This window comes from Rattus norvegicus, chromosome 14 (genome assembly GCF_036323735.1).
Source record: "Rattus norvegicus strain BN/NHsdMcwi chromosome 14, GRCr8, whole genome shotgun sequence".
In the NCBI taxonomy this organism is placed as follows: domain Eukaryota; kingdom Metazoa; phylum Chordata; class Mammalia; order Rodentia; family Muridae; genus Rattus; species Rattus norvegicus.
The window spans coordinates 19256443-19269639 of NC_086032.1; the positions used below are offsets into that span (position 1 = coordinate 19256443).

The 13197-nt window shown below is 43.2% G+C and overlaps 1 protein-coding gene across 6 annotated transcripts in view; it reads right to left on the bottom strand.

Annotated features, from left to right (window-relative positions):
- Slc4a4 (solute carrier family 4 member 4) overlaps window positions 1-13197 on the bottom strand; it is a 451986-nt gene that overhangs the window by 131049 nt on the left and 307740 nt on the right. For all 6 annotated transcript variants that reach the window (XM_039092509.2, XM_006250791.5, XM_039092511.2 and 3 more), the window contains one exon: window positions 10977-11053. In XM_039092509.2, the coding sequence (XP_038948437.1) occupies window positions 10977-11053 (77 nt within the window). The remainder of the gene's footprint in view (window positions 1-10976; window positions 11054-13197) is intronic.

The following is a 13197-nucleotide window of genomic DNA, read 5'->3' on the forward strand; positions in this document are numbered from 1 at the left end:
TCACTAAATGGTGGGGCTGGAGAGACAGCACAGTGGTTAAGAGCACTGACTGCTCTACCAGGGGTCCTGAGTTCAATTTCCAGCACCTTTAATGGGATCCAATTGCCTCTTTTTAGTGTGTCTGAAGAGAGTGTCCGTGTACTCACATCAGTTAATTAATCAATTAATTTAAAAGGCCACTAAATGATCAAAAGGGCAGCCAGCTTTGAAGCTCAACATTTGCAATGCTACCTAGGCAATGATTCTCTTGGTATACATGCACAGAACACTAAGCAGGTAGGAATGTCTACGTGGTATGTGCCACTGGCTCTCAGATTATCAGAGAAATTACTGCTGGGCTTTATATGGTGTCCAAGGAAAGGGAAGCATGGCTTTCACCCCTGTTCAGTTCTTTGAGTAAAACCATAGCATTGATGGTAACACATGGAAAAGTCAGGAAGTCCAGTGAGGGACCAACAAGATCGTGTGACACGGCAAATGCATCAGCTGACCTCTGGATCATTAGGCAAGTGACATGGAAACAGTAAGAAGCTCTCAACCCTCCCAACCCCCTGAAAAAGAGCAGAACAATTCCCTTGGGTGCCTTGACCTCATCATATTTCCGCTCTACAGAGAGTCCCCATTGAGGGGAGCAGCAGAATCCAAAAAGGGGCCAGCGTGTGAGGGGTGGCCTACTCATGGACTAGTTTGCCCACTAAAGCACCCGATAAAGCGTATCCCCCATACCAAGCTAAGAGTCTCGACATTGGTTTCTTTAAAATTCTCCTGAAGGATGGGGGAAGTAAGAGAAAGGCGGCCAGGCACAGCAAAACTGTAAATGTGTAGAGCAGTGCCTCACAGAAGAGGTTTTTCAACTCAGTTGGCAGATTTTCCTTTCCCTCCAGGTGCAGACCACCAAGAGTCCTGAGAAGAAGCCATCTCTCGATTGCCAAGGAACGTCCCAGAGAGCTTCTACAGCTTCCTCGGTGCTGAGAACAGCAGTGCCTTCAGCCAAGGCAACAGAAACACAAGTGGCCAAGGCTACAGTCACTGCACTTTTGGTATCTGTGCCTTGGGACAGAGGTAATGAGCCAATGTGGGCATCCAATCAAACTAGAAGCATAAACTCAGTCTTCATATCTCCATTTAAACTTCTAAAGAAAACCCCAAGGCAAACTAAGAGGCAAAGGTAGGAGCACCAAGAGTCTCTATTTCACCTGGTCTCTAAGCTGTTGGGTAAAGGACATTCTCAGACCTGACTGGCAAACAGTGCATTAGTCGTGGAAGGGGCTATAAACATGCTCTAATGATCTAGAACACAATCGGTATCTCCTTTGTGAAGTTAATTGGATTGTCAATAAATGACGACCCAGTAGCTGCACTTAGAAAAATGTCTTTATAAAGACTCATGAAGAAAAGCAGGACATTATGGTAAGGCCATTTCTTATAGGCACATTTAGATTCGTAAGGAAATAACAACTTGGCTTCACTTAAAAGACTGCTTGACAAAACTTTGATTCATGTATACCACACAACCTTCAAAAAGAGCACAGTGGTTTCCACTGGATTGCTACATATCTGTGTAGCTGCAGAAGTACCCACACAACCAGAAAGCATGGGACTTTAAGTCCACTGGCTGACAGTCATTACAGGAGCTGAAGTAGACTGTTCACATTTTCACTGCTTACATTTACAGCAGTTCTGCACACTTTTAATTGAGGAACAGCGACGTTTAAAAAAAAAATCACAGACAATAGTGTTACAACAGTAAAGTGTGATTGCATATATATACATATATAGATATAATAACTACTATAAAGCTTTATTACCATGGCCTTAGAAAAACTGTTTAACCGTGCCTATAAGGTATTGCTCTTGGCTCTGTAACAATTTTCCACTTCTAAGTCTTGCTTGATGAGGACTTAGACATGGGTAACTTGTGACATGAGAACATACCTAAAAGATTACAGGTAATGACATTGAACTACTCTTTGAAACATAGCGTAAGGACAATCATGGGATAGGGACATCATGACTGGGAGAATGATGCAAACTGAAAAGAATAAGAGAAACATCTAATATCCCAAATGCCAGTATATTATTTAAGGCATGCTGCAACTTCAAACTCTTTTTTTTAAATGTATAATGCAGGGATGTAGTGCACCAGGCAATCAGAGTTCAAGTTCAGACCAGACTATGACATGAGGTGCTGAAATGATGGCTTATCAGTAAAGTGCCTATCTACACAACTATGAGGACCTGAATTTGGATCCCCAGCAGCCACATAAAAGTTGTGTGTGGCAATGTGTCAGTAACTCCAGCACTAGGAGAGCAGAGTTACAGATCCCTACAGCTCACTAATCAGAGTCCAGCCTAGTCAATGAACTCTAGGCTCAATGAATGAGTATGGGCCAAAAAGGAAGACAGAGAGAGCAACAGAGAAAGACACCCAATGTCAACATCTGGACTGCACATCTGTATGCCTGTGTGTGTGTGTGTGTGTGTGTGTGTGTGTGTGTGTGTGTGTGTGTGTGTGTGTGTATGAGAGAGAGAGAGAGAGAGAGAGAGAGAGAGAGAGAGAGAGGCTACAGAGACAAACAGAGACTGACGGACGGATGGACAGACAGAACAAAAAATGAAAGGCTGTACTAGAGAACCACTTGGAGATGATCCTATTTTCCTGCACACTGCAATGTTCCTTTCCAAACACGATAACTCTGCTGCTTGTCCAGTCCTCAGCAAAGCCTCCAGTATAGACAGCATTGGTAGCATTCGTCAATGTGCCATGACACAGGTGGCAGGACTGATTTCAGTGACAGGGACAAAGAGGGGACTTCCAACATGAGCACAATCACTCAAAAGCTCTCCCTAGTCTCTCATCGTGTGCCTATGCCCACTTACAGCGCACTGGAATATTTAAATGTTTTCATTAGTGTGGAATAATTGCTCAACAGTTCATAGGAAATACTTTAAATGAGGAAATCTATTTCCCACAGTTCCTCTGTGCTACAGAAGAGCTTCCTCTGCTGGTGCTAAGGCCTCGCACTTATGGTTAATGTGTTAAGAAATTGGCCTTGTTGGGTTATGGTGCACTCAATTTAATACACAGGGGCGCTTGCTTCGTGCTTTATATAGTAACAGCACCAGGTGATCGGAACATTGGCAAATTCCTCCAACTACCGCAATATCCACAGTGAGCGCTTTAAAATGTAAATCAGAACATGCGACTCTCCAGGTAAAGAGCCAAAAATAGTGTTTCACTGCACTTATAATAAAATAAAAAGGTGCCCCTGATGGGCTCCCGACTGCCTTCACCACTGCACACCTGTGCCTTACCTTCAGCCACTCGCTCTGAATTTATTTGTTCTGTTTTTCTATAAAACATGCTCGTTCCTGCCTCTGGCTTCTAAGCTTGCTTTTTTCTCAGTCCTGAGGGGTGGGGGGAAGACTTCCTGTGATCCAATCCACTGATGACCCCCTACCCAGCTCTGTTTCCCTACCTCCTGATAATCCCTGGTTTGGTTGTCAGGACAATGATCTTTGGGGTGGGAAGTGAACCTATTTGTTTATTTACTGCATTTTTACTGCTTGTTATATAACTCTCTCCCCAAATTTGGAAGCTCAGTGACTCAGAAGGTAACGAGTTTCCCTGATGCCTGGCATCTACCATCAAGGGCATGAGTGACCATTTTTTTGCATAAGTGAATACATTCAACTCTCTTTACAGCCACTGGTGGTTAAAGCATTTGAAACATGGGAGAGAAGACAGGAGGAGGAAAGGAAGCTGTAGTAAGTCTAAGTCCTAGTAGAAAAGAGAAGGATGACAGGCGTCAGCACTGTTAACCATCTCGGCGCAAGCTGATGCTATTTGAAAGAGCCTCAGGATGAGCGTCACGTGGCCACCCACATCCCCATCGAAACACTCAGCTGATTAGACAGTGGTTGGTGGCCACCCATAGATGAGTGTCTCCCATTGCCATGCATGGATATCTTGCCGGGCTGCACACTGTTGTGGTGCATAGGTGTTGTAGCTGGTTGGAGCTGTTTAACTGCTCCCTTCCCACTGCAGCCTACACAGGATTTCCCAGTCCGATGGAAGCTACACCACAGGAAAGGAAGCCTTACGGTTAGATACAAGTCACAAGTATCCAGGTCCTGTGTCGTAGTGTTTGGTGTCTTTAGCAGTAGGGGCGTAGCTACATCTGGGATCCATTAAAGCCCAAGTGGCTGGGTACTCTGAGAGGGATATTCTTTATGGTACCGTTTAGGGAGAAGACCCACCCTAATCCGGATCAGTAGAAATGAGAAAAACATTCTGAGTCTGGGCTACACCTTCTGGTGGCAGCCTACAGAGACATGGAAGCAGGAAGTTTCGCTTTTCCCCTGTTGCCCTCATAGGCAAGCTCATCTATCTCGCTGCTGAGGCACCCTTCATTGCTGTTAGAACGCACTTCCTCAGGATTCCAACTCAGGCTGCAAACCAGCCAAGAGGCCAAGCCTCAGAGATGAAACATGTACTGGATTCTTAGCCTTTCTATCAGGAGATAGTGATTGTTGAACCAGCTGGGCCACAGCCTGCATAGCACTCTAATGAATAACCACATGCATGCCTACATGCACACACACACACACACACACACACACACACACACACACACACAAGTGTATTCATTCTATCAGTTCTGTTCCTCTAGAGAACCCTAATTAATCCAAGGAACTTACCTTCTACCTCTGAGAGGCAATCAAGCACTATATCAATAGAGAGGAGTCACTTGAACTATCCTGACCAACCATCCAAAAGGCTATTTCTGCCTGGTACTGAGGACATTGTTAGTTTATTTTTATTGGGGGAGCCTGTCACCCCAAGGTGCATAACTTCCTTTATGATATATATATGTACACACACACACACACACACACACACACACACACACACTCCATAACTTTTGGTAAATATAAAATAGTATGATTCTTTGAGGCTTTATACAACAACCTTAGTGTTATCTGTCTCTCAGTCCTCCTTCTTCCTCGTCCCTTCCCAGTTGGAGCCCCCTCCCCACTTTTTTCATTTTTTACTTTGTATCAATTGTATCTTAAGATATCGCCTCTCAACACTCTCATCCTGACACCAAAAAGAAGGCAGTCATGCCTAGTACTACAAACTTAGCCAACTTCCTGGGTTGGATTAGTGAGGTCATGCACCACAGAAAAGAATCCACCACTGCTCCTTTTCCAGAGCAGCGCAATTCCTTACAACATTCTACATTGTGTCCTTATACCAAGAGGTAATTGTATCTATTGTCCTGCATCTAAGAAGCAGAAAACCACAACTGGAAACAAAAGAGAGGTCCTAAGATCATGGAGGGCACAGCCCCAATAGAAATGTCTGTATGACAGCTCCTGAGTCTACGGCTCAGGAAACAGCACAGGAGGAGGAGTGGAAACATTCGAAGAGTCAGAATTCCAGGACATCTGCTGTGAAACAGTCACTCTCAGAAATGGCTGAGTGAACAAGACAGAAACAAGGGCAACATCCATATACGTGCTTACGCAGAATCTCAAAGGGTCCCTCCCTCCCGGCTCAGAGGACAACAGATAACTGCTGACTGCTGGGAGAGGGAGAATTAGCCTCTCCTAGAGATGAGCCCCCCTATTGGTTATAAAATACAATGGTCAGCCCTGAAACCATATACATCAAATAATAAAAATGGACTCATGAGATGATTTTATTTTTATAAGTGTGTGTGTGTGTATGTGTGTGTGTGTGTGTGTGTGTGTGTGTGTGTGTGTGTGTGTGTGTGTGTGTAAGTAACAATAATAAAGAAAAATCTGTTTGAGAGTTGGGGGTGAGTCCTAGGAGGGGCTGGAGAGAGGAAAAAGAAGGGAGAAATTATACGATTATATTTTAATAAAAATGCATTGAAAAATAAAACAAAAGTTAAGAAAAAAACAAAAACAGACAGCTAAAGGAACCAAGAGGAAGCTCATGGCTGATACCCAATCTGTAGTGACTGAGAACATCTAAGCACTGACCACATGCTTTTATTCTCTAGTTTTCACAGACGTCCCTGTTTGGAGCTCTCCTGACATAGCAGTGGCCCAACGGTCCCTGAGAGCCTTTGACAGAAGAGTTTCTAACCTCAGAAAAGTCCTTACAGCAACTTCCTCCACGGAGTGAAGTCGGACCACCCATATTCAACAGACCCCCAGAGAAGAGAAGGCACGCCTTGCTGCATGTCCACCTCTGTGAATATGAAAGAACCTTGGAAATTCAGCTCTGAAGCCATGAAAACAGTCCCTGCAGCTAAGCCTGTTCAGTCAATCCTGCATTGTGTGTGTAGAATAATAAGACTATTGGTCAGTCAATCATAGACTCTACTGTTCTAGATTCCACTTTATAGTTGTCAAGAGAGCAATTTCACATTCAGGCATGATTTAATGTCCTACTCTTGGACAAAATATTTGAATTTACACTTATTTCTATAAATAACCAACACCTCTTCAAAAGTAAAAACCAAGGCTTCCAAGTATATTTAAAGATGATAGATGGTAGAAAATGCTTAAAATATTCCTGATATACTTTGAAAACACTAATCCCAGATCCAATTCCCCCAGGAGATTCATGTAATATATTGCCTGATAATTCTGTTAAACAATGAGGTAACCAGATAGGATGTTACAAGGTCACATGACCCTTACACGTACCGTAGGCTCTGCAAAGTGCATCCATCTCTACTACATGCACTGTGGATCTGTAGGATGCAATTTCCCCCTAATACTGAATCTGCAAGTGCCAGATACTATTGCGCCGTTCACAGCCTGTACAGTCAAGCCTTAGAAAGCCCTATAACCGTCTCTGAGACTTAAAGCTCACAAGATAGCGATGAGGCTAGCTACATTAGTACTGCAGACGTAGCTCAGTGCTTGCGGACTTGTACCTTAGGTACCGATCGCTACGTGTGATCCCTGGTGCTAGGAAGGAAAAGGGCAACCTCCTGACTGTCTTCCCACTTCGCTCAGGGACACTGATATCCAAGCCTTGCGTCTGCATCATGTCTCTCACGTAGCTCCATTCCTCAAAGATCAGAGAAGGAACAAAGGAATGCAGAAGGCAAAGCAAAGACAACTGGGAAAACTAGTTGGCGAATACAAAAGAACATTCCAAAGCAACAACAAAAAAAGAAAGAAAGAAAGAAAGAAAGAGAGAGAGAGAGGGGGGGGGGGGGAGGGAGGGAGGGAGGGAGGAAGGAAGGAAGGAAGGAAGAAAGAAAGGAAAAAGAAAGAAAGGAAGGAAGAAAGAAAGAGAACCATATTATTTATGTAGATGCACAACTCTATGTGTTCCAGATGTATTTGCTAATGTACCCCTCGCAGGTGTTTTTCTGCTTAATAAACATCACATCCAAGCAGGGATGCGGCTGGGGCACTATTGCTCCACTGGGGCTATGTTTTTCTGCTGCTCTTAACTGTTTTGAGCTATTTTTCAATCGGGCAGGCGCTACTGAAATCCTGAGTGCGTGGACTTGGCAGAGCGAGGAAGAAAAAGTGCACTCCACAGATTTGTTTCTTCTGCTTCCCCCAAACAGAATCTCATTTAAAATATGCCCTCAGATTGTGTCATCCTGTAGCTGTCAGAAAGAGCCACTCTGTTCCTCTTCGGTACTCTGAACATAAACTCTACCCCGTCTTTTGTAGAGTAGGAAGTTCTGTGGCTGCAGGAAGCCAGGAGGCAAGGTCACAGCCATTCAGATTGTATCCAGTCGGAACCATCATTCAATCTGAAACTTTAGCAGCAGTTGGATGGACGTTTGGGAGGCCAGCTTGGAAAAGCACACAGGAGGAGTTTGACTTCGCTGCCAAACTCACTCCCGGGACATTGGCTAATTAATTATAAAAGCTTTTTCAAAACAAATTCTAGCCTGGCACCCTGTTTTCCCCACCCAGCCAGAGGAAAAATAGGTTAAAAAAGAAAGAAAGAAAGGAAAAAAATCTAGGTTTACGGTATTGAAACAGGTTACAGAAATAAAGCCTGGGGTTACCATGGCGTCATCTACTTGCTAGTCTAATTTTCTTTTGCCTTAAAAGGCTTCAAGCGCTTTTCCATGTGAAGCATTAGCTTGCTTTTACCCCATCACCCCTCCTCCATGTCTGATGTAAGGCAAGGCTGTGGGTCAGTTTAAGCTCCTCTTCCAGCCTTTGGAAGGAAGCAGGAAACAAAAGTGCTTTCAGGAGAAAGACCTCACTTGATTAACTGGCCGGGTGGTCACTAGGTTTGGGTAGATAATTTCTCTCAAGATAGACCCATTAACTTGCGTTTGCTAGCTTTGAAAACAGGATGAGCAAATACTTCTGAGCTTAGTCAGTCTTTGGTCATCAGCTTAACATCAACCTCAGCTTTTATGAGAAGCTGCTAGGAGATAAAGAAGGCAGATTTCAAGAACCCAATCCACACGTGTTTTATATAAAAACAACAAACCAAAGTTCATGATGCCCGATGCATTCTGATCCTTGAATCGAGACATGATGTAACTCTTGTTGTAAGCTATGAAACTTCTACATATGCCCCGATGTGAAGGGTCCCAACAACATAAGAAATTTTTCCCAGCGAACATTTGCCAGCTGCCTGTTCACAAATTTCTGGCTAAAGATTGTTGTCCCCAATAAAAGAAGACTTATTCAAAAATGTATCAACCACACACGCTGAACCCTAATTGCTGTTGCCATAGCCGGGTTCAATTCCTCTGTCAGAGGGCATGAATAGTTAGCACTAGTCACTAGTCGGTAGAAGCTGAATGGAGCAAATGCCCTCCTCTGACCATGTCCAAAAGAGTCAGAAGGCAGACAAACCAGGTCAGGGTTTGTAGAGAGAGGTCCAAGAAGTCAAGAGTGAATATCAAGGCTATGGGGAGGGGGTCATCTGTCCTGATGAAGAGACCTCTCCCAGAAACACCAGCAGATAAAGACAAGGAAGACACAAGATCTCAGAGAAATGTCAAACTCTACTTTTTAGAAACCTATTATGCTTCTCATCCACAGGGGAAAAGGAGGGCAATGCTACAGACAGCATATCGAACTGACAGAAAATGGGAACAGGAGATTAACTGCAAAGGTTCCAGAGATCCAATCTGGGCAAATGAAGGCCTTTTAAGGAAGTGTCGATGAGAAGGTTGAAAGACTTCAAGAGCCATTTCACACGTAAGAGAGAAATTTCACCTTTCCTGTACTTTTGAGAACTCACCAAGGCCTATAAAACTCTGTCATTACTACAAGGACTGCCAGTTTAAAAAAGAACACTGCCATAAATATTGCTTTTTGTAGAAAAAAATAGCAAAGTATGAAAAAAATTTGCCAAAGTCACCCTACTTAAAGAGACAGAGATAAAGAATAAGGCCAATGGAATGATAGCATTAGTGTGCTAAGCATGAAGCCAACTGGAATTGTGTTCTGTCTTCTGTCAAAGGACACAAGCGGAGGTTGTAAGAGCAAAGACCAGATGCTTGGTTTTCTGACATATACATCCAATACTATTTTTCCCACTTCACAGAGGGAAAGCCAAGCTCATTACATACTAGTTTTGAAACAAGTATCAAGCCATACTTTCTCAATTTTGTCGCCTATTATTTATCCTGTAACTCTCAGTCAGAGAGAGAGAGAGGGAGAGAGAGAGTGTGTGTGTGTGTGTGTGTGTGTGTGTGTGTGTGTTCAGAGGATTGTATGCCTACAGTACTTGTGAATATATGCAATGTATGGAGGAAGCATGTGTGTGTGTGTTCAGAGGTTTGTGTGTCTATAATATATGTGCATATGTACAATGTACAGAGCAGGCATGTGTGTATGAGTGTGTGTATTTGTTCATAGGTTTGTGTGTCTAAAACATTTGTGAATTTTTGCAATGTATGGGGAAGAATGTATGTGTAAGCATGAATATGTGTGTATGTATGTGTGTATGTGTGTCTATATGTGTATGTATGTGTATATGTGTATATGTATGCTTGTGTATGTGTGTATGTATATGTATGTATGTGTATATGTATGTGGGTTTGTATCTGTGTGTATCTGTGTGTATGTATGTGTATGTGTATGTGTGTATGTACATATGTGTATATGTGTGTATATGTGTGTAGGCATGTGTGTGAAGATCAAAGGTTGATACTGGATGTTTTCATCAATCACACAGTATTTTATTTTGAGACAGTACCTCTGAACCTGGAGTTCACTGATCTTACTGGACTGGCTGCCCAGCAAATCCCAGGGATCCTCCTGTCTCTTCCTCCCCAGCACTAGGATTATGAGTGTGTTTAGCAGCACTTGTCTGTTTTGTTTTTAATGCGGGTGCTGGGGACAGAACTCAGATCATCACCATGTGTGCACAGAGGACACATTATCAAATGGCCCCTTCATTGTGCTTAAAACATGAAACTTTGATTTTTTGAAGTCTTAAGATCTTTTTCATCAGGAAGTGTCAGTATATGATGCTTTTGAAACATAACCTCTCTGTAGACACCCAGCCAACTAGGAAAATGAATCAGTGTATACCACATTCTTTTCAAAAGAAAAAATAGCATCGATTCTAAGTCTCTGCTCTTCATTACAGACACTTATGTGTTCACAAACAAATACACAGAGAATGGATGAGACATTAACATTCCTTTCTCCTGACAAACCTCCCCTCCCCCAAAATGCCAATCACAGCACCTCTCAGTAGCCTTTCATAGTATGCCAAAACACCTTTTCATAAAATACCCCCACTTAATCCTACAACGAATCCAAGGCAGAGGTTACATTACTCTGTACAGACTCGGTCAGTTACAGCTCACAAGGCCAAAGCCAGGAGTCGCCTGCTTCTCTGAGTCACACAGCTTGCTTCCTTCCTCAAACTCCCCGCCTCACATAATGGTGGTCCATTTTAGTGCTGACACCACTCTCTCTAAGCCAACCCAGCATCCTTTAGAGACACGGTCTGTCTTAAGTCTCAAAGAAAGGAAGTTTCTGCTTACCTGGTCCTTCTCTGGTTTATCAGAAATGTCATTGAGACTGGAGGATGTCAGATTCCTGTGGGTCATAGCTGGGCTACCTGGAAAAACACAAGGGAACTCCGATCAGAGACTTCTTTTCAAGGGCACAGGCTCTGGGTAAGTATCTTCTAAACACTGGGAGATGAGAATGAGAATGGAGAGGAGCCATTCAACCACACTAATTTCCGGAGAGTTCTGAATCCAGGCTGGATTATTGCACAGCTAAGTGGGAAATATACAAAATTCCAAATACTTTGTCTTATTACCTGCTTATGTCTCATGTTAAGTTAAATCATAAAGCATTTAAACCAGAAAGTATAAAATCCCATTACACTCCTCTAGTCTACCGGGCCCCTTTCCTTTGCTTTTCACCCACAGACATAGCTCCTACCTATCACCAACAGAACTAGACCTAAGTACATGCCTGGATGACCTCTACCCTTGGCCTGGATGACCTCTACCCTTGGCCTGGATGACCTTACCCTTCCAAGCATACCACTCTCTCTGATCACCCAGAAAAGCTACCTGTACTCCTCTGTCTGACAGACATTTGGTCACAAATAGTTCCCCTTGTGGTTATCTGGCCCAGAATCCCCAGTCTGTGCATCAAAGTCATCTTGTCCTGGGCTCCCTGACCATTATTCCTCCTAGCAGACTAAAATCAACACTTGACTTTTTCCTCTGTAACATGCCAAACTTCTGCAAGTAGAAGGAGGAACCGTACTTATGACATAGCACCAATCTTCCAACGACAGCTAGAGGTCAAAATCACTGGTAGTCTCTCCAGTTATTCCAGACACTGTTAGACACAACAGAAGGGCTGTCCAGAAGAACAGCTAGCTGGCAAACTGCAGGGAGGCCATGTTAATCAACAGGATCCTGGGCTTCCATTTTGCAGTGGGACCTGGAATGTCTAGGCTTGCGAAGCAAAAGAATAACTCCTCAAAGCCAAGGTGCTTGACCCAACCCTTGCATGGTGCTGAGCAATGCACTTCTTATTAATCCTCAGTGATCTGACTCAGGCAAGTCTTCCCAGCTAGAGGGCGAAGGTTGAAAAGCACCGAGTTCCAGCACAGCTTACTCTTGGCTTGAAACCATTCTTCACAGACATGAATTCCTTCAGAAAGAAACTCCAACACGCAATGTTACAAAAGACGAAAATCTGCCTCTAGTAAGTTAATGTCTGTGTACCACCAGCTCTTTAAATAATATAATCTCTTTGAACCACTACATCAGAAAAGACCTTATGTTCCAAGCCAGGAGGACAGGGTACTTTCCACTCGGCTGCATTTCATTGAGTAAGCATGGCCTAGATCTCTTAAAATCCTTTACCTGTCAGGCTGTTTTATTCTAGGAAAATTTGAGAACAGGGCATTATTTAAAAAAAAAAAAAGTAACATCTGACAAAGTGTTTCATAAGCAAAATTACCTTGTTGAAGGCAGCATTTTATGCATTGAGCCGCATGCAAAAGTTCGAGTGTCCACTGGACTCAAAAGGTACCAGGAACAGACTTGAACACCCCCAGATAATGCTGAGATGGGAACTAATGGGAAAGGACAAGTAGGCTCAGCTTTGTGCTTTTGTCTAAAAACAAAGCTGGTCATTGGCACGACCTGGATGACAGTTCTTCTCGAATGAGAAGTATGAACCATATACTCCTACACACAAGTCAGTTGCAGTCTTCACTGATTAACAGGTTACAGTGATGTCCAACTAGTACACCCATCTTATTTAAGTGGTAGCATTTTCATCCTTTGAAAACGAAATAAATTAAATCCCTTGGGTGACAGATTAACGAAACGGATTTGCTTTGGAAATCTACGAAAAACACTGTAAGGCATATTTGAACCAATCATTGTTCTTCTTGCCACAAAGTCTGACTAGTTAAAAGCTAAAACAATGGGGTCTTCATACAGTGGTAAACTTGATTGACTTAACTGTCTTGCCAGGGATACAAACCCAGTCTCATTGCTTGCACCTACCCTGTGGCTAATCTCTATTCATTCTTTGTAGGGGGCCAGAAAAAGGCACAGTCTGAAGAAGGATGCGGGAACCAGAGGAGGAAGAGAAAGCTGGTGTTAACAATAAAACTCACTGACCTTTCTAAACCTCATTTAAATTCTAGTAGTAAAAATAATTACTATGAATGCTCAATTTTAACACATATTGTAACAGCTCCAAGGCCAACAAACCTAGGGCACT